We start from the raw sequence: 26,928 nt of genomic DNA, 5'->3' as shown, positions 1-26,928 counted from the left end.
TTAACTATATATGTCCCAAAAGATGCATCTGTTCTATACATGATCTTATCACACTGTCATCACCAGAGCATTAAGCTACATGACTGATGGATATCACACGTGGTTCATTTTCTCACCATCTCCCCAGGGTAGAACTGTACATACCGTGCACTTTGTTTTAGTAGAGTTTCATCTGTTTTAAAAGCCGCACACTGCTGTATAGGTGGTAGAGAAGGCAAGGTGGAAATTGTGCCCCTTGCAACTGGAGCAATGGTGGCGAAGTTTGTAACGGTCCTTCAAACTCCTTTAGGAGCTGTGACCAGCCTGGAACTGGCCACTGAGAGTCTGCATCCTGCACAGATGAACCTTCCCCTTATGGTAGTAAATTCTATCGTGCCAAAGGGAGTGAAGCTGTTGACCACAGTCCTTATGCCAGAGCTTTTTAGCTGATCTTTTAGACATGTCATAGACTCATAGACTTTAAGGTCAGAAGGGACCATTACGATCATCTAGTCCAGGGGTGGGCAACCTACGGCATGCGTGCCAAACATGGCATGCAGCTGCCTGCTGCTGTCCCAGCCCCCAGCCTAACTCAACCCCCCTGCCCACCGCTCTCCCCTGCAGGGGCAGGAGGCAGAAGCTTGGTTCTGCGGCAGCCAAGCTTCCCTCCTCCCCCGCTTCTTCCCCCCAGAGTGGTGCTTTCCTGCCCCGCCCCCTCTCCTTCCCTGAGCCAGTCAGTTGATGGCCCTTGCGAGGGGGAGGGGGGAAAGAGCAGCAGGGTGCGCACAGCTCCGTGCAGGAGGCAGAGAGAGGTAGGGAGGGAGCCTGGGCGAAGGGGGTGGAACAGGGCAGCTCCCTTCCGGCCCCCTGCCCTGAGCCGCTCAGGGAGCACCCCCATGAGCCCAGCACCCCATACCTCTGCCCTGACCCCCCCCCACACTCAGCATTCTGCCCTGCACCCCCATACCTCTGCCCTGACCCCCCCCACACTCAGCATTCGGCCCTGCACCCCCATACCTCTGCCCTGACCCCCCCCCACACTCAGCATTCTGCCCTGCACCCCCCTACCTCTGCCCTGACCCCCACACACACACTCAGCATTCTGCCCTGCACCCCCATACCTCTGCCCTGACCCCCCACACACACTCAGCATTCTGCCCTGAACCCCCAGCCCACTGCCCTGACCCCCCCACACACTCAGCATTCTGCCCTGCACCCCCAGCCCTCTGCCCTGACCCCCCCCACACTCAGCATTCTGCCCTGCACCCCCAGCCCTCGGCCCTGACCCCCCCCACACTCAGCATTCTGTCCTGCACCCCAGCCCTCTGCCCTGCACCCCACACTCAGCATTCTGCCCTGCACCCCCAGCCCTCTGCCCTGACCCCCCCCACACTCAGCATTCTGTCCTGCACCCCATACCTCTGCCCTGACCCCCACACTCAGCATTCTGCCCTGCACCCCATACCTCTGCCCTGACCCCACACTCAGCATTCTGCCCTGCACCCCAGCCCTCTGCCCTGACCCCCACACTCAGCATTCTGCCCTGCACCCCCATAGCCCTCTGCCCTGACCCCCACACACTCAGCATTCTGCCCTGCACCCCATACCTCTGCCCTGACCCCACACACACTCAGCATTCTGCCCTGCACCCCCATACCTCTGCCCTGACCCCCACACTCAGCATTCTGCCCTGCACCCCATACCTCTGCCCTGCACCCCACACACACTCAGCATTCTGCCCTGCACCCCAGCCCTCTGCCCTGACCCCCCCACACACACTCAGCATTCTGCCCTGCACCCCATACCTCTGCCCTGACCCCACACACACTCAGCATTCTGCCCTGCACCCCCATACCTTTGCCCTGACCCACCACACACTCAGCCTTCTGCCCTGCACCCCATACCTCTGCCCTGACCCCCACACTCAGCATTCTGCCCTGCACCCCCATACCTCTGCCCTGACCCCCCCACACACACTCAGCATTCTGCCCTGCACCCCCATACCTCTGCCCTGACCCCACACACACACTCAGCATTCTGCCCTTCAACTTCCATACCCCCAGCCCGCTGCCCAGACCCATGAACCCCCCACACCCAGCCTTCTGCCCTGCACCCCAGCCCTCTGCCCTGAACCCCCGCACCCCAACACATACCCAGCCTTCTGCCGTGCATCCCCCCAGTCCCATCCCTCTGCCCTGAACCCCCCAACACACCCAGCCCTCTGCCCTGCACCCTTGAACCCCCTCACCCCAGCCTTCTACCCTGAATCCCCTCCCCCAGCCCTCTGCCCTGACCCTTGAACCCCCTCACCCCAGCCTTCTACCCTGAACCCCCTCACCCCAGCCTTCTACCCTGAACCCCCTCCCCCAGCCCTCTGCCCTGACCCTTGAACCTCCCCAGGTCTGGGGTCCCGGCCGCAGGCTCTGCTCAGCCCACAGCCAGCCTAGGTGAACAGAACCCCAGGCTGGCAGCGAGCTGAGCAGGCTGGCGGCGTAAGATCAGCATTTTAATTTAACGTTAAATGATGCTTCTTAAACATTTTGAAAACCTTGTTTACTTTACATACTATAGTTTAGTTATATAATATAGACTTATAGAAAGAGACCTTCTAAAATGTTAAAATGTGTTACACAAAACCTTAAATTAGAGTGAATAAATGAAGACTCGGCACAGCACTGCTGAAAGGTTCCCAACCCCTGATCTAGTCTGACCTCCTGCACAATGCAGGCCACAGAATCTCACCCACCCACTCCTGTAACAAACCCCTAACCTATGTCTGAGTTATTGAAGTCCCCAAATCGTGGTTTAAAGACCTCAAGGTGCAGAGAATCCTCCAGCAAGTGACCTGTGCCCCACACTGCAGAGGAAGGCGAAAAACCCCCAGGGCCTCTGCCAATCTGCCCTGGAGGAAAATTCCTTCCTGACCCCAAATATGGTGATCAGTTAAACCCTGAGCATGTGGGCAAGACTCACCAGCCAGCACTCAGGAAAGAATTCTCTGTAGTAACTCAGATCCCAACCCATCTAACATCCCATCACAGTCCACTGGGCATATTTACCTGTTGATAATCAAAGATCAATTGCCAAATTAATTGCCAAAATTAGGCTATCCCATCATCCCATCCCCTCCATAAACTTATCAAGCTTAGTCTTGAAGCCAGCTATGTCTTTTGCCCCCACTACTCCCCTTGGAAGGCTGTTCCAGAACTTCACTTCTCTAATGGTTAGAAACCTTCGTCTAATTTCAAGTCTAAACTTCCTAGTGTCCAGTTTATATATATATGTCGGGCCCAGGTCATTGAGCACCTTCAAGATAAAGGACTGAGACCTTGATGTGATTCTGTAAGAAGCCAGTGTAGAGTGCAGGACAAGTTCAGTGTGCTCCCAGTGACCTGTGTTGTAACGTTCTGTACTGGGTGGACTGATGGCTTTACGTCCAGGTATATCACATTAGTATTAGTGTCAGCAAGGAATCCAGGAGCATCACTAACCTGCAGGCTGACAGTCTGATCAGTTGTGGGTGTGTACCTTTAATAAAAAGACTGCCCCATGGCTGCAAATTCTCTGAAGTGACCACCATAATCTTGTCCAGCTTCAGCCAGCTGTTCACATATCAGCTGATACCATCCAAACACTGGTGATAGTGGCATGGCTGTATGCAGTGAAGAATAGGTAGAGGTGGGTGTCATCTGTATATTGCTGGCACTTAAATCCAGTCATCTCACCAATTTACCTAGTGGCTGCATGTACAGCTGAACTAGGGAAACCGAGGTGGCCTGTCTGTTGGCAGGCATGACAGCAGATCCATGCAGTTTGGGAAGCCTCCCTAAGTGTGCACCCCTTTTCAGTGAAGTAGAATGCTAGTTCATCCCCGTGCTCAGTGCTGCTGTGGGCTGTAGGCACTCGGTACAAGTGGTTTAGCTCTTAAGACATGATTTGACAGGTTCAGCAGAGATTGACAGGAATGTTCTTGCGGTCTGTAACACAGCCTCAGCGTAGGCTGGCAGAAATTCTTTGTTTCAGCCTTTGTTTTCTACCTTCTCTCCATCTAATGCAGGTTGTCAAAAAACCAAGGAGATCTATGTGGTGATGAGGAGGAAGGGGACATTTGGGGCCAGCATACTGATGGTTGAGGCTACTATACAATGATGATTCATCATATTTCCAACTCCTGAGTGACAATCTGCTAGTATGCTCACCTGCACCTATACACACCCCCATTGCATTCAGATGGGCTCTGCACAGTAGAAAACAAGGCCACAGACAGCAAGCAGATGGGGGTAGATATAGTTTAAAATGTTTTTTAAAAAAGAGTATAATGCTACTCAAAGCTGCTGTTGCTACTGCCATTAAGTGAAACAGATTAGCAAAAGTAATGTTCTTGGAATCTAGATTGTCTACTATAGATCAAGACAATGTAACAGGCAATGCCATCTGACAGGCAATCACCTGATTTTTGTAAACAAAGGCCTTCCAGGACGTTAAAGATCAGAAATTAATTCTCCTGAAACAGAAACATGAATCTACTATATGGAGATGTACTTGTGTCTCAGAACTGGAAGGGACCCTGAAGGGTCACCGAGTCCAGCCCCTGCCTTCGCTAGCAGCACCAAGGGCTGATTTTGCCCCAGATCCCTCAGTGGCCCCCTCAAGGGTTGAGCTCCCAGCCCTGGGTTCAGCAGGCCGGTGCTCAAACCACGGAGCGATCCCGCCCCCCCCATGTATCCCCCGGGGGGAGGCGATGAGCGAACCCCCCCTGCGCTGTCACGGGAACGGGGTCACTCTGGGGGGGGGGGGAGACGCTCCGGACAGTCACTCAAAGGCCCCGGGCTACACGGGGGGGCCCGCGGGCTCAGGGCAGCTTCGCCCGCCAGCCGCGCGGGATGTGGCCACTGCCGGACCCGCCACGGCCTCGCTGGCGCTCGCACGCGGCGTCACTCGCCGGCCCGAAGCCAGGCACGTGCCGGAGCGCGGCTCAGCGCGGGGCACCGGGCTCCCGGCCCGCCTCACGGGGGCGCTGCGGAGCCGCCCCCCCCGCCCGGGCTTTGTCCGGCGGCCCCCGCGGGAGAGCGCGGCGCGAGGCGGGCCCCGCCCCGGGATTTGAGCTGCGGGGCCGCTCGTCCCGCGCGTTTCCCGGCGCCAGCCCCGTGGGTCCCCGCGGGCCCCGCCCTTCCCGCGGGCCCCGCTCACCATCGTTCTCGTCGCTGTGCCGCCGCCGCGACATGCTGGCGGCCGGGCCGGGCCGGGCCGGGCGGGGCGCGCGGGCTGCGGCGGGGGCGGGAGCGGCGCGAGGCAGGCGGCGCGGAGCAGGGCCCTGGCGGCGCCTAGAAGCGTTTCCCTCCGGCCGCCCCCTCCCAATCCAGCTTCCGGCCAGCCGCGCCCGCGAGCTGCTTCCGGGGCAAAGGGCGGCGGGAGAGTTACCGCTACGCTACGCCCCGCCCCCTTCCTGGCGAGCACCGAGCGGCGCTCTACCTGCCGCTCTATGGTACGGCGGGGGATGACTTCCGGGGCGGGCAAGGGACAGTCGCGAAATTACCAGCGTCCCCTGGGAGGCGAAAAAGGAGCCCGTCCCCGAGTGAGGGCCCGCTCCTGCCCGGGCCCGCGACGCTCCCACGGGCCCAATCCTGCGGCGGCCTTAGCGCCCGATCCTACGCTGAAGCCAATGTCCTAGCGCCTGTTGGCACCAATGGGCCCGATCCTGAGGTACCCCCGCCCCCCCCAGCGCCGCACGGGCCCGATCCTGCCCTCAGTGAAGTCAGTGTCTTAGCGCCTGCTGGCTCCAGTGGGCCCGATCCTGGGCCCCTGCTGCTGCCATTGCCCCGCCAGGCAGCGCTGAGAGTGGCGATGGGAGCCCAGGGCTGCGGCAAATGGCAGCAGCTTTCCCCAGAGCGCAGCCCTCGGGCCCGGCGGGGGCATGGCCCATCGGTCAGGCCCAGGCTCAGGGCACCAGTGGCCGGACAGACTAGACCAAGGGTTGCCAACCCTCCCGGATTGGCCTGGCGGCTCCTGGAATCGGCCTCGATGTCCCGGGGGCCACTGAAAGCAATCCCGGAGATTGACATTACGTCATGTTGGGGGGAAATCTCCCGGACTAACGACCCTACTAAACCATCGGGTTCGCCCCGTGCCTTACAGGGCTCGGTGTGAGCGTTTCTGTTACTGTTGCCCACGGGGCCGGGCACAACGGGGTCGGGGTGATTCCTGTGCCTAGACACCAATGCCTTCGAGGAGCTGGGCCATTACTAGTTGGGCGCAATCATGCAAATGCATCCATGTGAGAGACTCTCTGGGCTTCCTGTATTTATACCTGCTCCTGTATTTTCCATTCCAAGCATCTGGTAAGTGGGCTGTAGCCCACAAAAGCTTATGCTCAAATAAATGTGTTAGTCTCTAAGGTGCCACAAGGACTCCTCGTTGTTTTTTCTCTAGGCTTTGTAAATCTTTAATTAGCTGTCCAAGGGACCAGAAAAAGTCAATGGCCTGTTAGAATGTGGCACGCGCCGCTGCAAAGTAAAAATCAAACAAGGAATTGTACCAGGAACCCGATGGTCCCTTAACACAGGTGTAGTCAACAGGTGGACCACGGGCCAAATCCAGACCACCAGATGCTTTCAAACAGACCCCAACATCTTTTTATTTACTTATTGACTACACCTGCCTTAAAGTGTTCACACTATTCAGGGATTTCATACTGCAAATGGAATTACCAATGTAAAACTGTCTCACAATCTGTTCAATGTATGTTATTCACTGAAAAAAATAGAGCTGGTTGAACTTCCCCCCACAGAACAGTTCTCCATTGGAAAATGCAGTTTTGTCTAAAAACATTTTGGAGGAACATGTAAATTTTCAACAACAAAGTGTCAAATTATTTTGGCTTTCTTGATTTGATGTCAAAACATTTTGCTTCGATAAGGTAAAAATATTTCATAATGACTTCCTTTTTTAATTATATTTCATTTTGATATTATACGTTAAATATATTTCTATATTATATATTATATTTCACATTTTATATTTTACTATCATGTTTCAACATTATCAAAACAAAATGTTCCGAATCAAAATTTTTTGGAATTTCCATTCTGTGAAAATGTTCAAAAACTCAACTTTATGTTCCAAAATAAATTTCAGAATGTTGGCATTTCCTGCAGGATGGAAATTCCTTTTTCTGGCCAGCTCTACTGAATGCATTTCATACTGTGTGGGTCGTGAAAGTCCCCTATGGTACAGAACATTCCCTGGCAGGGCAAGACTTGAATTCCTGCTGCGCTCCAGTAGAAAGCTCTGGACACCAGGAAGTTTAGACTTGAAATTAGACGAAGGGTTCTAACCATTAGAGGAGTGAAGTTCTGGAACAGCCTTCCAAGGGGAGTAGTGGGGGCAAAAGACATACCTGGCTTCAAGACTAAGCTTCATAAGTTTATGGAGGGGATGGTATGATGGGATAGCCTAATTTTGTCAATTAATTGATCTTTAATTATTAGCAGGTAAATATGCCCGATGGAATGTTAGATGGGGTGAGATCTGAGTTACTACAGAGAATTCTTTCCAGGGTGCTGGCTGGTGAGTCTTGCCCACATGCTCAGGGTTTAACTGATCGCCATATTTGGGATCAGGAAGGAATTTTCCTCCAGGGCAGATTGGCGGAGGCCCTGGAAGTTTTTCGCCTTCCTCTGCAGCGTGGGGCACAGGTCACTTGCTGGAGGATTCTCTGCACCTTGAGGTCTTTAAACCACGATTTGAAGACTTCAGTAACTCAAGACGTAGGTTAGGGGGTTTGTTACAGGAGTATGTGGGTGAGATTCTGTTGTCTGCATTGTGCAGGTCAGACTAGATGATCATAATGGTCCCTTCTGACCGTAAACTCTATGAATCTAAGAGGAGCAAGATGGACACAAGGAGGCTAGAGACACAAGAAGTACATGCATGTTGGTGTCACAGATATGACACATTTCTCTCTCTCTCTCTTTGTAGAAGTTTTACATGGTTCTGGTTTACTTGTACGCATAGTAACGCCATCAAGCTGAGCAGTCCATAACTGTTATTTGGTCAGTATAGTTATTGTAAAAAGGTTGTGAATTGTGAATTGTCCCTGAAGTGAAGAGTTTCCAGGAAGCAGGTGTGAGATGAGACATGCTTCCTCCAGTAGAGAGAGAGCAGAACCATCTCCCTTCCAGGGAAGGCAGGGAGGAGATGGAGCCGTAAAATCCATAGTCTGCTATGCGGTATTTAGCATATGGATCAGTCACACTTTCCAATGAACTGGTCAGGGTGTTTGAAACCATGATTATTTCGGTATACCCCTGTCCAGCAAAACTTGTGCGATAGGAAGAGATCATGGGGACTTACTGTTCTGAGCTTTGTTGAAAATTTCTGTCTCTGAAAGCCTGGCGTAAAGATCTCCGGACAGCTATCTGGTAACTTTTGTGAACACTGTTTTTATAGTCTTAAATTCTTAAAAGGTTAAGGCTTGCTGCTGGTTGACTTTTTGCTGTTGTAGGGCAGTGACAGAGGCTGCGAAGACAAAGACGACCTTTAGCAATGTCTGTCTGCAGTGTGCTTTTATTGTTTTGAATGTATAGTATTGCTGTGTCTGTTTGATCAGAATATATACAAATCTGTTTGGCCTGCATCTTCTCTAGATCACAGAACAGGATTTATGCCTAACTGCAGTGACACAGCAATGATTTCTTCTTCTGTGCTGCTGGATGGAGGAGATGAAGTGGAGTGCAGTATTTTAAGGTTTCCAGATCTGGACGTGAAAGATCCTCTTCCTTTGACAGCCAAAAGCAATTTCAAAGCAGAATCAGATACCAGTGTGAGAAAGAAGTATGCATTTGCAAAGAAGAAGGTACATTTTAGTATAGTACTTCATTGCGTATGTTCATAATGCAGATTATGCAACTGCACCATTTCTTTGTTATCTTGTAAGAACTTGCTTTACAGAGTTCCTGTCTCATTCCTGCTACACCCTTCATTCTTGTTATTATAGTAATAAGTTAAAAATAATTTGGCTCCATTAGTATCATATTTAAATGAAGGGAGTCTGCAATTACTACCTTTAAGGCAGTGGCTCTCAACCTTTCCAGATTACTGTACCCCTGTCAGGAGTCTGATTTGTCTTGGGTACCCCCCAAGACACTTAAAAACTAGTGGCTTACAAAATCAGACATAAAAATACAAAAGTATCACAGCACACTATTACTGAAAAATGGCTTACGTTCTCATTGTTACCATAGAATTATAAAATAAATAAATTGGGATGTAAATATTGTACTTACATTTCAGTGTATAGTATATAGAGCAGCATAAACACGTCATTGTATGAAATTTTAGTTTCTACTGACTTTGCTAGTGCTTTTTATGTAGCTTGTTGTAAAACTAGGCAAATATCTAGATGAGTTGTTGTACCTCCTGGAAGACCTCTGTGTATTCCCAGAGTTACACACACCCCTGGTTGAGAAACACTGCTTTAAGGCAAATTGGGATGTAACTGGTATAAGGACCTGATTCAACAAAGCACTTAAGTATGTGCTTAAATTTAAGTGCTTTGCTGAATAGGTAGGAATTTTAAACACTTGCTTAAAGTTTAGCTATGGTTAAGCTGTTTGTGGAATTGGGCCTAAGAGAGGATGTTAGTGCATTAAAGTATTGTCAATGGTTTGCTGCTGCGGGATAAATGAATAGGTGAATCTGAAATATAGAATTCAAACACAGAGAAACCAATGTTTAAAGAGACACTCTCTCCACTTGAAATCTAGTCAGTTTAAAGGAAAAAATTGATTAAAAGTTTCCAGTCGAAAATCTGCCTCTTCCTCCTGCCAATTTTTGCAGGTGTGGAGCAATATATATATATATTTTTTTAATTCCCATTTTAATGTTGCTATATGAAAGACTCAGATATTCACTGTGGGCAGGTGTCCTCTGGTGCAACAGTGAAACACACTTTACATACAATGATTCTGCCTCTCTAGAGTAAACAACAATAGCAACTGATGATAGTGAAGCAGATTGTTACACAGAGAACTGTCAAATACACGGACAAAATAGAGAAATATTTTGTCTTTAATCACTGGTGTTAGAGGGCTTATTCCTTCACCCTCTCACTTCCCTGGTCCTTCTCGCATGAACAGACAGCAACAATACCCAAAGTCCGAAGCTGCAAACAATTCGATGTTTATTGGGGTGAACTTCCAGCAAGCATGATTCCAGTTTCCTTCCTTAGTGTCTCCCTTCCCAGCTCTGACACCACAGAGCCTTGCCTGTGTCCCTGTTCCCATTCCCCCACTTAGCAAAACATGATTCCAATTTCCCACCCACCCTTTACTTCCTGATTGACTGCAGACTATGTAGTAAAACTTGAGTTCTGCTTAGCTAGACCTTAACCAATCATTTTATTGAAATTTAACTAACCAATCCTAACATATTGTAACATGATTATCTAATCAATTATATCCCGCCACCTTAATTAGTTTACACCCAGCAAAATTAATTATACAGCAGACAGAAACAATCACAGAACCAGACAGAGATTATACAGACAAACAATAGGGAAGTGAAGACTACAGTAAATGAGGATTTCACCCTCCAGCTGTTGATAAGTGAGTTCTTGCCAGACAGGATGCTATCAGACTGAGGGCTTGGCTACACTTGCGAGTTACAGCGCATTAAAGGAGCCCTGGGGTGCACAAGCTCACTACCCGTCCACACTGGTAAGGCACGTGGAGCGCTCTGACTCTGCGGCTAGAGCACTCCTGGTACCCCACCTCAGCGAGTAGAATAACATTTGATGCGCCCTCACTGGAGTGCCCCAGCATCAGTGTGAACGAGGTGTTGCATTACTGCGCGCTGATCAGCCTCCGGAAACGTCCCCTAATCCCCTTAAATCAAGTGGCTACTCTGTTCATTGTTTTTGATATGCCCTTTGAAAGCTCGGTTTGACAGCCGGCTGCTATCTGCTCCAAGACAAAGCAGCCATCACTGTGGAACGGTGTGTGTGTGAGAGGGGGCGGCGGGGGGAGAGGGGAGGCCTGCTGCTGCTATCTGAACTTACAGGACAGCATGCTGATATGCTATCAGCCCCCCCCAAAACCCACTCCCTCTCCCCCCCATACACACTCCACCCCAGCCCCCCATTTGAAAAGCATGTTGCAGCCACTTGCATGCTGGGATAGCTACCACAATGCACTGCTCTCTGTGACAGTTGCAAGAGCTGCTAATGTGGCCAGGCCAGTGTGCTGTCAGCTGTCAGTGTGGACAGACTGCAGTGCTTTCCCTACTGCGCTTTCTGAAGGCGGGTTTAACTCACAGCGCTCTACATCTGCAGGTGTAGCCAGGCCCTTCGTTTTCTTTAAATCTTCTAGGCTCTTCCCTTTCTCTGGAGGTGATCGATTGAATCACCTTTTTAACAGCCCAAAAGTGTGACTGGTGAGGAGGTGACCGTTGGCTTCCCAGTTAATGGCTGCCTCTGCTGCTTAGCCAAAGGCCTTAGCTTAAGAACAAGGCCTCAGACTGTCACAGTGAGAGAAGGCCCTTACACCGTCAGACAGTGATTTTAATTCTTTCTTTTATACCTCTATAACTAGCTAAATAATAAGAATACACCTAAATTCTTAAAGTATAGGCCTTTGTCGACAGGCCTGAATATCTATATCCTAATGTAGCAGGGTGGTTACCCTGCTCCTGCCCCGAAGGGCTTGAAACAGCCCTGGGAGAGGGCTGTGGCTGAGGAAAAGCTGGGCTGATTGGAAAGCAGCCACAGCTGTAGCTAGTGCAATCAGGTCCCAGCTGGCCCTTATAAGAGTGTGGTGGGCCAGAAGGAAAGAGAGAAGGACCCGGCTGCCTGGAGCTGAGGAGGGTGCCTAGGGTGGAGCAGGGCTGGGGAAGGGCAGAGGGAGCTGGGGAGCTCCAGCCTAGCAAAGCCCCAGGCTGCAGGCCGAGTTAAAGGCCCAAAACAGGGCACTAGGGCTGCCGAGGGGCAGCCCGGGGACAGGCAGAGGCAGCTGGTCCAACCCCCCTTGCTGATGAGGGGTTTACAGACTGCATCTGCCCCAGGGAGTGGGGGCTAAATGGAGACTGGCAACAGCCACTGAGGCAAGGTGGGGATGGGGGTGAGGGTTCCCCTGGGAGGGGAGACCCAGTGTGAGGGGGTAATGTGGTGGACAGAACCCCTCGGCAAAGGGCAGTGGGGTCTGGGAGGGACATGGGGGGCCAGTGGCAGGTGAGACATCAGCCAGCAGAGGGTGCTCCGGAGCTGGAAAAGAGCTAATTCCCTGGACAACCAGCAGGAGGTGCTGTGCTGGTGAGTTGGTGCCCTGTCACACCAAACATCTGGGTTGCATGCAACAATCATGAGTGGGAAAGACACTCCTTATCAGACAGAAATATGACATTAAAGGGATAGTTTCATTTTAATGTTGTTCCCCACTTTTGTACTTAAAAACTGGTGTTTGTATGTGAAAGGACATTTTCAAGATGCCCTGCAAGGATGCTCACTACATTTCCAAGGCTAAACCAAATGTATTTCATCGCTCTGCTAAAGTAAAACTGAACAGTGCTGAAAATCTAAGTGTGCCGAGAATGCCTCAGCAATCCTGCTCACAGCGAAGAATGAGGTTTTTGGTTTATGAGGAGAGGCTGAGGGAACTGGGGTTATTTAGTCTGCAGAAGAGAAGAGTGAGGGGGGATTTGATAACAGCCTTCAGCTACCTGAAAGGGGGTTCCAAAGAGGATGGATCTAGACTGTTCTCTGTGGTATCCAATGACAGAACAAGGAGTAATGGTCTCAAGCTGCAGTGGGGGAGGTTTAGGTTGGATATCAGGAAAACTCTTTCACTCAGAGAGTGGTGAAGCACTGGAATGGGTTCCCTAGGGAGGTGGTGGAATCTTCTTCCTTTGAGGTTTTTAAGGTCAGGCTTGACAAAGCCCTGGCTGGGATGATCTAGTTGGGGATTGTTCAAAGCAGGACCAGGGGGTTGGACTAGATGACCTCCTGAGGTCTCGTCCAACCCTAATCTTCTATGATTGGAGCGTAGACCTCCTGTTCCAACTGGGCAAATACAGGTGATCAAAATGTTGATCTGAGGCGTGTGGGTGTCTTCACCATCATTTAGAACAGTGGCCCTCAAACTTTTTTACTGGTGACCCCTTTAATGTAGGAAGCCTCTGAGTGCGACTCCCCTTATCAATTAAAAACACTTTTTTATATATTTAACGCCATTATAAATGCTGGAGGCAAAGCAGGGTTTGGGGTGGAGGCTGACAGCAACCCCCCATGTAATCACCTTGCAACCCCTGAGGAGTCCTGGCCCCCAGTTTGAGAACCCTTGATTTAGAAGCTACAGGGGGGATTTTTAAGGCTCCCAGCTGTCGGCTCAGCTCTGCCCTGACACAAGGACATGCACTGCAGGCTATCTTCTGATACCATGTGCTACACTTACTCAGGCACGCTGGGTTGCTAAATGTACGTAGCATGTGGTGCCATGCACATATCTATGTACACGTCTCCCCAAATGGCCGTGTGTGACAGAGCCCCCCAAAATAGGAGGCAGAGAGGGTTGTGACTCCTGAAGTGACACATCGCTCTCCTTCCCTTTCCTCTGCAGTCTAAGCCCCTATCATGCCACTGTTCTCCCCTTTCCCATCCTCCCTCAGTCTGCCCCATATCCCCCCTCCCTGCCCTCCTCCGTGTGATGCTGGAGAGCACAGTAAGCATGTGTTTCCCTTGCTGCCTGGGCTCAGGCAGGGGGCTGCTGGTGGAAGTGTACATCTCACACAGGGGCCAGGCAGCAGGGAGGGCAGACACAGCCACCCTGGGAGTGGCGTTAACTGGACTCAGCGGTAGGCAGCTGCATGCACTCAGGCAAGAGGTCGGTGGGGGCAGAAGATGTGGGACATTCTAGGGATGTGGCAGGATGGTGGGACCCACCCTCCAAACGTGTGATGTCCCGAGAACCACAGGGTACTTGAGGGGCTTGCCCGTGAACAGGGGAGCATGGTTGTATTTAAAACATAAGACTTAATTACCCCAACGGTGGGTGGATGGGGCTGGAAACTGCCGAGTTGTTGCTGATTGGTGTATCCATCCACTTGCTCCGATTATATGACAAATCGGAGGGTTAATGCTGAGGTCACTGGAGTGCATGGAAATATCGTTCCAAGGCCGCGTCCTGGCCAGCAACGTGTTTCCGCGAGGCAGGCAGTGGGGGTTCTGTCGGGGGGCTGCAGGTTGTGGGGACTGAGGAGGGGTGCTGGAACAGTGTCCCCCAAAGCAGAGGAGTGCTTGGGCTTGTGTTTCTGTCGTGGCTTGGGGCCTAGTACTGCAAAGCTTCCCAATATGGCACACTAGGCTGGGCCCAGAGAATAACTGTCCAGCTGGTTAATGTGGCGGCTGTTTCTAATGAAGCCAAGAGCCTTGGCAGGGCAGAGCAGAGCGACAGCATTATGAGAAATGGCATTGCTGAGGAGTCCCAGGGGATGTACTTACCCAAACACCGTGTCCAGTAACTGGGCAGGCTGTTTAAAAGCACCACATCCCTGGGATTTGTCCTTCATCCAGTCTCGAGTCGTGTGACAGGATCTAGGAAGAAACCAAAGCCTAACTGACAGTGTTTGTAATGCATTGCAGGCATTTGCCCTCTTTGTCAAAGCAAAGGAAGTGCCGGCCACAGCTAGCTGCCCTCCAGCCATGTGCAGAGCGGGACTGGGGTGGAAATGCTGCAGACAAACCTTTAAAGACCTCACCGGCATTCACATACATGTCGCCACGCAGCATTCCAGCGACATCCGGCAGCAGACAGGTTTGATTCTGAAGCAGTTGGCTGCTGAAGCCAGCACTTCAAGTAACCCAGCCTCTGCAGACGAGGCGGATAGGCTCAGCGGTCCCACCTGTAACAGCCAGGAGCTCTCTGATAGGCTCCCAGACACAAGCCACATTAGTTTTGATGAACTGACATGGTAAGAAATTGCCTCAACAATATAAAACCTGTTTCTCACTGTAAGCCTGGGGTGAGCCAATGCAAGGGCATCCATGTCTCTGTTTGCACCAGTTTAACTACAGCCATTTACAGTTAGTTTTAATTAAACTGTTGCAACTTTTGTGTATGACGAGGCCTTAGCTGATGCAACTTCCCACCTTCGTCTGATCCCTCTCGAGCAGAGGTCTCAAACATGCGGCCCGTGGGGTGATTTTCTATGGCCCGCGAGCTCCTCGCGTCCCCCCCGCCCTCCCCCAGTGTTTGCGTAGAGTGGCTCCGGCCCGACGCTGACCAGGGGAAGGGCAGGCTCCCTGCCTACCTGCCTGCACCCGCGCCGGCCGGAACGTGAGGAAGGGAGGGGTGCAGGGGTTGTGTACTGCTGTTGCTTCAGACACCGCCCCCAGCATCTCCCATTGGCCGTGGTTCCCCGTTCCCGGCCAATGGGAGATGCTGGGGGCGGTGCCTGAAGCAACAGCAACACACAGCCCCTGCGCCCCTCCCTTCCCCATGTTCACTTCCCGGAGCGGCGCGGGGGCAGGGCAGGGCACGGGGGCAGGCAGGGAGCCTGCCCTGCCCCTGGTGCACGCCGGGCCAGAGCTGGCCCCCCCCGAACCTCTCCTGCAGTCGAACCCCTGCCCTGAGCCCCCTGTCACACCCCCCACCCATCCTGCACCCCAACCCCCTTTCCTGGACCCCCTGCACCCTGACCCCCTGCCACACCCCGCACCCCTCCTGCACCCCAACCCACTGCCCTGAGCCCCCTGCCGCACCCCTCCTGCACCCTGACCCCCTGCCCTGAGCCCCCTCCTGCACCCCAACCCTCCTGCACCCTGACCCCCTGCCCTGAATCCCCTGCTGCACCCCAACCCTCCTGCACCCTGACTCCCTGCCCTGAGCCCCCTGCCGCACCCCTCCTGCACCCTGAGCCCCTGCCCTGAGCCCTCCTGCACCCCAACCCTCCTGCACCCTGACCCCTGCCCTGAGCCCCCTCCTGCACCCCAACCTCCTGCACCCTGACCCCGCCCTGAAATCCCTCCTGCACCCCCACCCCCTCTGCACCCCAACCCACTGCCCTGAGCCCTCTGCCGCACCCCTCCTGCACCCTGCCCTGAACCCTGCTGCACCCTGAACCTCTGCCACCCCCACACCCTCCTGCACCCAACCCCTGCCCTGAGCCCCCTGCCTGCACCCCTCTTGCACCCCAACCCACTGCCCGGAGCCCCCTGCCGCACCCCGCACACCAACCCCCTGCCCGGAGCCCCTGCCGCACCCTGCACCCTCCTGCACCCTGACCCCTGCCCTGAGCCCCCTCCTGCACCCCAACCCTCCTGCACCCCAACCCCCTGCCCTGAGCCTCCTGCCCACCCTGAACCTTGACCCCCTGCCCTGAGCCGCTGCCACGTCCCACACTCCTGCACCCCCTGGGGGCAGGGAGGGGACAGAGTTGGGGTGGGGATTTCGGGGAAGGGGTTGGAATGGGGGCGGGGAAGGGGTGGGAAGAGGCAGGGCAGGGGCGGGGCCTAATGGAAGGGGTGGAGTGGGGGCGGAGCCGAGGGTGGCAGAGGGAGGTGTCAGTAAATGCAGCCCTCGGGCCAATGTACTAGTCCTCATGTGGCCCTCGTGGTCATTTGAGTTTGAACCCCCTGCTCTAGAACCCCTAGTAACCTAGAGCCCCTGGACTCATTCCCACTTACGAAATGCACCTTGTGCAGCCGGTCTGACCTGTGTGAAGCCCCACCACATTTCACCCCCACTTTACACTGGTGTAGATAACTGCACACCGTGCAAGGCGGTGGAGAATCAGGCCCCATCTCTGAATTTTTCCCACTGAGTTAAGGAAGGTCTGGGGTGGAGGAACTCACACACACACTCAGAGGCCATAAAAAGACCTCTCTCAAGGAAAGCAGCTAGCAGGAGAGGGTGAGGCTATGCAAGCTACCCTCTACTGTCACCCTCTCCTGGCTCTCCAGCATGTGGGTTATAACATTTGTCTGAGTGTAAGAGCCCAGCTTACACCACCTCAGAATTTGGTCCCTGGTTGGCCCTTTAAAAAAAGTGGATGTTTTTTGCACTTGGCTAATTCAAATTTAAGTTTAGTTTTCAAACTTCAGCCTTAGTCCTCAAGGAGCCTCTGACATGTCTGGAAAACACGAGTCCTCGCATTGCTTGTGTTTAAAGAAATCTGGTTACAAATGCAAATGGGGTATGAGCTACTGGCAATGATATGCCATGCAGGGCTAGTTAGTTTTTTTTTGTCAACATTGGCAAGGCCAGTACAGAAAACAAACCCAGGGATATAGAGATCTGCCCCATCTCTGACTTATTTCCACTTCTTGAAGTAAATGAAAACAAACAACATAGCCCCACAAAACCTTTTGACAACAGCCTGGAAGAAACTGGCCAGTTCTCTAAGGATGAAGTCCCTGTCTGTCACCAATCACAGTATTAACTGCACAGGCTTGTGTGCTGCTGAATCTAAAATACTCTTCCTGTTCGCTCTCTTTTGCGGCGCTTGTGGCAGTGGCGTGGGAGAAGTGCTGTTGTATTACTGTTACCGTGAGGTGAAAGCCCCACTGAGGCTCTGTGCTTGGCAGAAGTCTCTGTGCCAGCACCTTCATCTCACTGGCAAGGTAAGTCTTTAAGGAGTGGCTGTTTCCCCTCCCCATAGTTGTCTCTGTTGAGCGAGAATCGGTGTGCCCAGGAGAGCCAGGCTGTGATCGGCACTGTGGCATTGAGGGAGAGAGCAGAGCTTGTACAGGTTACATCGAGCTGTACAATGGAGGCCGCGTAAGGGAGAGGGTTGTTTGTTGTCAGGCACGGTTTTGTGTCTCAGCTTCACAGACATAGGGGCCCGGTCCATCACCTCATGGTGAGGCGTGGTACTGCAGGCCTGCCTCTACCTGTTTCTTCAGCTACTGCCTCCTGCCCGCTCTGGTGGTTTGTGTTGCTCAGCACCCAGCCAGGTCACCACAAAAGCTCAATCCCCTTCTTGGCTAGCAGAGTCCAAAGTCACAAACACAAAATAAAGGAGAGTTCTCAGCCCCTCTAAAGTTACTCATCCATCCACCCTCTGCGCTCAGCTCTCAAGTGCTGTACTGCTCCGTCAGGTGAGACACCCCCGGCCAGGTGCCCAGGTCCCTCCAAATAGTCCTGTGCCAGGGTGGTTCCATCAGGCATCAGTCCTAGCCCAGCTTTTCTCACCACATGAAGGGCGTCCATCTGTGTTCCTCCCCCAGCTGAGCAGGCTCTCCCCTCTTCAGCCCTTCCCTTCCGACCAGTGCAACAGGTGGGACTGATTTAGTTCACAGCAGCACATTTAACCCTTCCAAGTCTGGGTGGAGTTTGGCTCATCCAGCCTGATTCCCTGCATTTTGTAGGATTAGTCACTATACTACAGTACATAACACCATGAACATCTTCTCTAGCCTTTCCTGAACATCTACAGTGATGGTGCCCTGACTACCTGCCTTGCTACTCTGTTCTGCTGCTCCATTGCTCCTACAGTCTTTTCCCCAGTGCCTACCCTAAACTTTTCCTTCCTTAGCTTCAGATCTTTGCTTCTTGTCCTACTATCTTCTTAGAGTACGCATAGTTCCTTTTCAGACATTTGTAGTCTAGCTCCCTTGAAATTATTTATGAACTGGGTCCATGACCCCTGACACTTTTTTAATGGGCTACAGTAGGACCTCAGAGTTATGAACACCAGAGTTAACGAACTAACCAGCCAACCACACACCTCATTTGGAACCAGAAGTAAGCAATTAGGCAGCAGCAGAGAAGGGAAAAAAAGCAAATACAGTACAGTACTTTGTTAAATACAAACTACCAAAAAAAATAGAGAGCTAAAAAAAGATTTGACAAGGTAAGGAAACTGTTTCTGTGCTTGTTTCATTTATCGTAAGATGGCTAAAAGCAGCATTTTTCTTCTGCGTAGTAAAGTTTCAAAGCTGTATTAAGCCAATGTTCAGTTGTAAACTTTTGAAAGAACAACCATAGTGTTTTGTTCAGAGTTACAAACATTTCAGAGTTATGAACAACCTCCATTCCCAAGGTGTTCGTAACTGAGGTTCCACTGTATGTCCTCTTATCTCAGTCTGTCATTCTATCTCTCATCCCCACTCAGTGCATAATTTTTGTTGCCCCTCTTTGTATTTTCTTTAGCTCTTCTGTATCCTTTGGGGTTGGGGACCGGAACAGCACAGTATTCTGAGCTCACAAACCAGCCTATGTCTGGCCTATGAAATGCTTCCCAGAACGGATGGTGTTTAAAACAGAATAAACCCCAAAGCCCTTCATAGACAAAGTCATGCTCCTCTATCCAGGAGGAAAGAGAGAAGCAGCTTTATATTCTTGCTGGGTTTTCTTATGCAGCTCCTAGATACCACAGTGAAATGCCCTGACACATTCATTTCCCCTTCTTTGCTCATATTTTACTTGGTAGTTTCTTAGTCCTTCCTTCTCAAAGACAGGTGTTACATTTGCCCCATCAGCTGCATACTTTTCCTCTCGCTCTTGATTTAGTCAAAATTTGCTTCCATCCATTCTGAGATTGTCTTCACTTTAAAAAAAAAATTCTCTCTTAGTCTAGCTATAATGCGTCTGAGTTGGAGAGGTTTCACTGTAACACGGGCACTTTCACCCTCTCTACCTGCTTTATTGAGACCGATACCACCGTCCTCACTCGGTTAAAACTCCCATTGGAGGTTCTGTCTAATTACTGCAGAATTTGCCCCTTACTGGTAATTGTTTTTTCTGCTCCTGCAGAAGGTTTTCTGCCTTCCTCATTATCCTTTTTGTGAGTACAGAGCAGAACCGGCCATAGAACAATTGTTACCTTTTGCAGTTTCTTTTGCTGCACTTCTCCTCTCTCATTCAGGATCACTATAGTTTTTTCCCCACTTTTTCTCTTTTCCTGAACACTTTTCTACAACTCTCCTCTCATTCCCAGCTGGTCCTGGTTCATTAATTTCATTTTGATTGGTTTGCATTATGACTAGATCTTAATCTAGCTTTCCTTTCTGGCTTCTAGGTGCGCATCGCTTCAGAAGGCATTAATGGGACAGTTGGTGGAAGTAAAGTAGCTACCAGTCTTTATATAGAGGCAATGCTTTCCCACCCTCTGTTCAAAACCATTTTGTGCAGAGAGGATTTCAAGGTAAGAGAAAGGGACCCACACACAATTATTTAGTCAAATGTTTGTTTTCATCCTCAGAATTTCTTTTAGAAATAAATGTTCCCTCCACTGCACTAAAAATCCACATTGAACCCAAGGAATTCAGCTCCTGCAGTATTGGCCGAAGGAACAGTTTATTTGGGGATAAACAGTTTTGTTTCATTGTTATTTACTGTCCTGTGGATAGTTTTGTCTCCAGTGAGAAAACTTTTGTATGTTGTAAATAAGACAATCAGATGGAATAATTGAGGATCATTAAACTAAAAGTCCTTCATAAAATTCTAGTGCTGATTTAATCTTTTTTCATTAGGGCCCCAGCAAAGCCTTCACCTGTGTGTGTGCGAAGTTGCACATGTGCACTCCTGCATTGCATTCTCCCAGCTCAAACACCGGCATGTGCAATTGGCACGTTCTCACCCCTGCCCATGCAGAGTTCCTCCTGCACACCCATTGCTGTTAGTAAAACCCTGAATCTGGCTAGTCCCTCATGCATTACATCAGGGTCCAGCGACCCTCGTGGATCACTGCAGATTTCCATTACATATAGTCACACCGGGACAAACTGCGTTCTGTGTCAGGGATCATTCTGACTGAAGATCGCAGTGAACCACGAAGACACCAGCAGAGCCAGAGATCAGAAGGGAATTTTATTTATTCTTTAAAATTTGCCATGAATTTAATGTTGGTGAATGGTCCCAGCTTGCCAGCCCCAGACAACAAAACCTTTCTTTAATCAGCAAAATAGACTCAGCACATTCAGTGGCAGGGCAGGCCTCCCCGTACTACCTGCTAACAGGTCTTGTTCCTGCCCAGGAGGAACCACTGGTAGCAGGGAGTGGCTGGCTCAATGTCCCTGGCCCACTCAGCCCTTGGCATCTCTCCATTAGTGGCCAGTTGACTTTTTTTTTTAAGTGATTTGAATAACTGTCCACTGGGAACTGGACTGGAACCACCACCACTCTCTGGTGGATTCAGAGAGGCAACCATGAAAGGGGAGAAGCAGTCACCAATCCCCTGTGCCACCCAGTCCCCCAAAGCGATTTGCTTATATTGACATATCACATGAATTTAGAAACTCGAAATACAGTGGAGTTTCAGCACGTCTGAAGGGATCTGTTCATCTGTTGGTGTGTCTTTAATTTGGTGGCATGACCTCATTTTTAATTTCCCAGAGCAGTGCTGGAGGAGCTCACTGTTTCCCAGACCTTCGGGTTGGCGTATTTGAAGAGATCGTACCCATGGGCATCAATCCAAACAAAGTCTCCTACAAAGAAACCGGTACATTAATTTTTATGAACAATAACAACTTGTTAATAACAGAGATTGGAACTGAACTGTAAGGCAGTTCTGTTGCACTGTCACCAGACCACAGTCTTTGCACAGTAACCAGGATATGACGAAAGCATAGATAGCACTGTTACAAAACGTCCAGGGAAGCTGCTGTGCTTGCAATGGGGGTTCCCTTCGTAGGGAAATTGCTGGATCAGGTCATTGATTTGCACAATACTTAGCTGCTTTGATAGCTTTAATCTGCAAAATAGACTCAACACATTCAGTGGCAGGGCAGGCCTCCCCATACTACCTGCTAACAGGTCTTGTTCCTGCCCAGGAGGAACCACTGGTAGCAGGGAACCACTGGTAGCAGGGAACCACTGGTAGCTTTGATAAGCTGTCCATTTCATTCCACCAAGTTAGTAGTAGTTAAGGTCACTGAGTCTTGCCCATAGTTTTGAGAATGAACCACATAACACTTGAAAAGTCATCCTGGGTAAGAAAGGATGTAAGGAGAACCTGTATATAACTAATAATGAAATGATTTGGAGGAGTTTGAGGACAAGAAATATTTATAATTGCTTTAAATATGCATGAGATGTGGATATTTCAGACAGCTGTAAAATTGCCGTTACAGCACAGATACTGTAAGCCTCGCAGAGTGTGCTGTGTAAGTATTGCTGCTGTGTTTGGTATTTCACAGAGCCAGTAACTACTGCAGAGAGCCTGTTAATTCCTCAGATCCAAACTCTACATGAAGGGCCTAAGCCATGAGGGTCTCCCGTTGGGGCCAATGGGAGACCCTCTGTTGATGTTGCTAGGTTTTGGAACAGAACCTAACATCCCAATTCAGCAAAGCACGTACGCCTGTGCTTAGCGTTAAGCATGTGCTTAAGTGGTTTGTTAAACTGGGACCCAAGGCCCTAGTCTGGCTCTGGTTGAAGCTAATGGCAAAGCTCCCATTGATTTCAGTGGAGCAGGATCAGGCCCTAACTGTGAGTTCTGCTGTTCTACTGCTGTAGACCTCATGTGTCCATATGATATTCTATTTCACGCTGTCTTTACCACAAGCTGATTAGTGCAAATTATGGCCCCACTACTGCACGGGGATCTTCTAGCCTAGGCCCCTGTGCGACATTACCCAGGGTACAGTCTGGACTGTTAAACTGCGTCCTCTCAGTTCTCCAACCTGGGGTGCTTTTTACACTGCCTGGCTGAGAGAACAACCACTCCTGGTCTGCCCACACACAGCCCCCAGCTATATTGTATGGGTGCTTTGGCCAGCCACTCTTGGATTGTACTGCAGGGCAACACCAGACAACTCCCAGTCCCAGACTTCCCCCAGAAATGTGCATCTTGTACTGCCCAGCTCCCTCCTGCACAACACAAGCTCATATAAAGTCCGTCATTTTATTAATAGAAAATGATATGCACAAATCCTGTTACCGCACATGGAGTTCCCCAAGCACTTCAGTCCAAGCACACTGGTTTAGATGAAACAGTAAAACACATTGCTTAACATCTTTCTGTCATTAATAAATTACAAGTAATGAGGCATGAAAGTCAAAATTGGTTATAAGGAAATAAAAGGTACAACACAAACTAACACCCAACTTAACAAGCTAAGTGAATTCGAAGCAAAAATCTCTCTCCTCACCTCTTATACCAGCCTTACTGGCTGAATTCCTCTCAGCCAGGATCTCTCCCCAGTCCAGTGATGCTTCTTTTTCTTCCAGTGTTGTCAATGCCATGACTAGAGATGAAGGGAGACATCTTTGGGGGCATCTGTCCCCCATTGTTATACCTTCCTTTTCTTTGAGAATCATCTCCAGCTGGGGTTCAGGAGACAGGAAGTCTGTGGGGATGGGAATGTCCAGCTGTTTCTTTTCCAAGATGCAAATTTCTTGCTCACACCCTTTTTCCTGCCAAAAAAAATGGCTGCTTTCCCATATGATTTCATTGACACTTGGCTGAGACGTCAATTTGCCTTTTGTGTCCGAGGAACTGCTTTGTGGCTACTTTCCCAGATTTGAAATATGTCTTCATAATATCATACAGCAGAATCTTATAGCTTTACATGCAATGTTGCCACACACATTCTACCATGACAATAAAGATCAGCAAATCATGAGTTTTCAGATGATACCTTACAAGACATAGTTTGTACATAATTTATCATGGTCTTGAAAATGAGGTGGACATAGGGCTACAGACTGTCACACTCTGTACCTGCGGCAAGGGACAGTGAAAGAAATGGGACGCAAGAGAACATTTAGGTCCCAATCCTGCACCAGGACTTGCTGTACAGCCCTATATGTCTGGTGTCCCTTGTTTATTTCACTGGGATTCTGCAGATCAGGGTCTGAATGTCCCATGGAGTTGCGTTCGTTTCATTGCCCAGGTGCAGGAGTCTGTGCTAGAAGATCCCAGTGTAAGAGCAGGGCCATGGTTTACACTAATCAGCTTGAGGTAGCAGGAGCATGGACTAAACTTAGCCTCTGTGTTTCCTGTTCTCCAGCAGTAGAACAGTAGCTCACGCAGGAAGTGTGTGGCAAAGTCAGGCAGTGCCTTAGCCAGTTCCATCCTGTGCAGCAGCTATTTAGTACTTAATTGGTGTGCCTCAGCAGGGCCTGAAGTGGGTGTGCAGGAATCACGCATAGAATCCTAGAATCTCAGGGTTGGAAGGGACCTCAGGAGGTATCTAGTCCAACCCCCTGCTCAAAGCAGGACCAATCCCCAACTAAATCATCCCAGCCAGGGCTTTGTCAACCCTGACCGTAAAAACCTCTAAGGAAGGAGATTCCACCACCTCCCTAGGTAACCCATTCCAGTGCCTCACCACCCTCCTAGTGAAATAGTTTTTCTTAATATCCAACCTAAACTTCCCCCGCTGCAGCTTGAGACCATTACTCCTTGTTCTGTCATCTGCCACCCCTGAGAACAGTCTAGATCCATCCTCTTTGGAACCCCCTTTCAGGTAGTTGAAAGCAGCTATCAAATCCTCCCTCATTCTTCTCTTCTGCAGACTAAACAATCCCAGTTCCCTCAGCCTCTTCTCATAAGTCATGTGCTCCAGCCCCCTAATCATTTTTGTTGCCCTCCGCTGGACTCTCTCCAGTTTTTCCACATCCTCCTTGTAGTGTGGGGCCCAAAACTGGACACAGTACTCCAAATGAGGCCTCACCAATACCGAATGGAGGGCATGATCACGTCCCTCGATCTGCTGGCAATGCCCCTACTTATACAGCCCAAAATGCCGTTCGCCTTCTTGGCAACAAGGGCACACTGTCGACTCATATCCAGCTTCTCGTCCACTGTAACCCCTAGGTCCTTTTCTGCAGAATTGTTTCCTAGCCATTCAGTCCCTAGTCTGTAACAGTGCATGGGATTCTTCCGTCCTAAGTTTAGGACTCTGCACTTGTCCTTGTTGAACCTCATCAGGTTTCTTTTGGCCCAATCCTCTAATTTGTCTAGGTCCCTCTGTATCCTATCTCTACCCTCCAGCGTATCAACCACTCCTCCCAGTTTAGTGTCATCTGCAAACTTGCTGAGGGTGCAGTCCACACCATCCTCCAGATCGTTAATGAATATATTGAACAAAACCAGCCCCAGGGCCGACCCTTGGGGCACTCCACTTGATACCGGCTGCCAACCCATGTAATAGGGGGTCTGCCTCTGGGCCGCCCCCATCCCTCGGTTGGTGGAATTTTATCCTGGATGTTACAAGCCACCCGGAGAATGGCGTTCGTGGCATCCTCGCAACATGTCCGAAAAGCGTAAGGTGCTGCCTGCGGACAATGGCCCCCGTAGTCTGTAGGCTTGAATGACCATAAACATCTACATTACAAATGAAGCTACAGAGCTGCTCACTGCTAAGCCACTGATTCAGATACCATCAAGGGCAGCAATTACATGGCTCTTGGATGGTCTTAGAGACCACCAAGCCCCTCCTCCCCATTGACCTCATTGCACAGAGACCAAGAACTGAATGGGCCTGGAGACAAAGCTCTTCTTTCAGCCATCCAGGTCAGGATTGAGGTAGGTTAGCAAGTGCCGAGCCAGCCTGATCTGCTTCATTCTCCAAGGCTGACAATGCAAGACCTTTCATGAGCACGTGTGCTGCGCCCCCAAGGCAGCTTTCTGTAAACATGGCATTGTTATCCAGCCTGTGGCGCCAGCGGGCAGGCAAGCCAGCCTGTTTCCTTAGGTGTGACGGGGCCCTCTACAAAGCCGCATGCCCCCCGGGGGCGCTGTTGCTCGGAGATGCTGTGGAGAGCAGTGGAGTTCGTCTGGGCTTACATTGACGTAACAGAGCAGCTTGGCTCTGCCTGAGCCACTTCCGGATACCTCCTCTAGCACAGGCTCATTAGCGTAGAGGCGGCAGGTGGGGATAGCTTTGTTCAGACCTTGCTGGCCCAGACCATTCAGGGCCTGCTCCTCCCCAGCCCTGCACCTTGTGTCACCATTTACACCCCAGTGGAGTGAGCATAAAAGGCCACCAGTCAGCAGGACAGTGTTTTGCACACGAGGGGTGTAAATGACAGGGCAAGGCAGCAGAGGATCAGCACTGCTGTTCCACCCAGCCCACGATAAGACAGATAGCAGCTTGGCATCCTTTGTTCCCTTGACTCCTGCGGTGACGCGTTTGTTCTTTCACTAAGCCTGTGGAGTGATGTCACAGATACATTTGCCCAGTATGTTTAGGCTGAGACCAGCTGATATTTCAGTAGCACCCACTTCCCAGAGAAGCTTGTCATGCACATGTGTCACTGCTGGATTAGAGGAGAGGCCAAGTGGAATTGCTCAGCTGGTCAGCATTTAAATCAGCTCAGCTTTTCAGAGCTTCTTTCCATGTGTTTTATTTTTAGGAATCCATTTATCCCCTGAGGAATTTCATAAAGAAGTAGAAAAATATTTATCTCAGGCTCCTCAAGCACAAAGCGACACCATTTTACTGGACTGCAGGAACTTTTATGAAAGTAAAATAGTAAGTGCTGTGCATTTGCTCCCTGCGAGGAGGTGGTGGTGGTGGTTGGGGGGATCATCTCACCCTGTCCTCATATGTGGGTGATGTGACTGAGGGGAAGGGATTGCCATGCTACCTTGCAGCTCTCTCCTGGTGCCAATTCACGAATGGTACGTCGCCTCAAGCAGCAAAGGACCTGCCTGGTTTTTCAGTGCCGTGCTGAGGGGTGGTCCTACAGCTCAGTGCACAGCACGCTGTCCTGCAGCAGTGGAGCAGCTTGTGCAGTCTGATGTAAAACAGACGGGGGAACGCCGAAGCTTTAACAACAGAGAGAAGCCATTCAAATCTAGCTTAGCCAGCCAAAGCCCACCCTGCCTTGGCCATCAGTGCAGCAGAGAGACATCCTGACCAAGTCTCCATCCTCCAGCTGTGCCCTCTGTGCCAGCCACAGGGAGGAGCCTCGGTGAATCCCCTTCACACTGGGGTGACAGAGTAGGATGTCTTGGCTATAGGACCAGATTCCAGATGCTGTGAGGCACAAAGGTATTTAGGTGCTTAAC

At 50.7% G+C, this 26,928-nt stretch overlaps 2 protein-coding genes across 8 annotated transcripts in view; one reads left to right on the top strand and one right to left on the bottom strand.

Annotated features, from left to right (window-relative positions):
• NCBP1 (nuclear cap binding protein subunit 1) overlaps positions 1 to 5,303 on the bottom strand; it is a 50,018-nt gene extending 44,715 nt beyond the window's left edge. Inside the window, exon 1 of the mRNA XM_039544467.1 lies at positions 5,170 to 5,303. Coding sequence (XP_039400401.1) covers positions 5,170 to 5,203 — 34 coding nt within the window. The 5' untranslated portion in view covers positions 5,204 to 5,303. The remainder of the gene's footprint in view (positions 1 to 5,169) is intronic.
• A 42-nt stretch (positions 5,304 to 5,345) lies between these two features.
• The window catches only part of TSTD2 (thiosulfate sulfurtransferase like domain containing 2), a 57,528-nt gene continuing 35,945 nt past the window's right edge, over positions 5,346 to 26,928 (top strand). For 2 of the 7 annotated variants that reach the window (XM_039544470.1, XM_039544471.1), the window contains exons 1-7: positions 5,751 to 6,317; positions 8,625 to 8,833; positions 14,609 to 14,937; positions 17,479 to 17,587; positions 19,987 to 20,112; positions 21,303 to 21,408; positions 26,271 to 26,389. In XM_039544470.1, coding sequence (XP_039400404.1) covers positions 6,197 to 6,317; positions 8,625 to 8,833; positions 14,609 to 14,937; positions 17,479 to 17,587; positions 19,987 to 20,112; positions 21,303 to 21,408; positions 26,271 to 26,389 — 1,119 coding nt within the window. In that variant the 5' untranslated portion in view covers positions 5,751 to 6,196. Of the gene's footprint in view, positions 5,465 to 5,510; positions 5,683 to 5,748; positions 6,318 to 6,782; positions 6,896 to 8,133; positions 8,400 to 8,624; positions 8,834 to 14,608; positions 14,938 to 17,478; positions 17,588 to 19,986; positions 20,113 to 21,302; positions 21,409 to 26,270; positions 26,390 to 26,928 lie in introns of those variants that run through there. The other 5 variants (XM_039544475.1, XM_039544473.1, XM_039544469.1 and 2 more) reach the window with 5 other exon arrangements.

This window comes from Mauremys reevesii, linkage group 6, assembly GCF_016161935.1.
Source record: "Mauremys reevesii isolate NIE-2019 linkage group 6, ASM1616193v1, whole genome shotgun sequence".
Classification (NCBI taxonomy): domain Eukaryota; kingdom Metazoa; phylum Chordata; order Testudines; family Geoemydidae; genus Mauremys; species Mauremys reevesii.
Note: the sequence above shows the minus strand (reverse complement) of the source record. Positions and strands in the feature narration are given on the sequence as shown.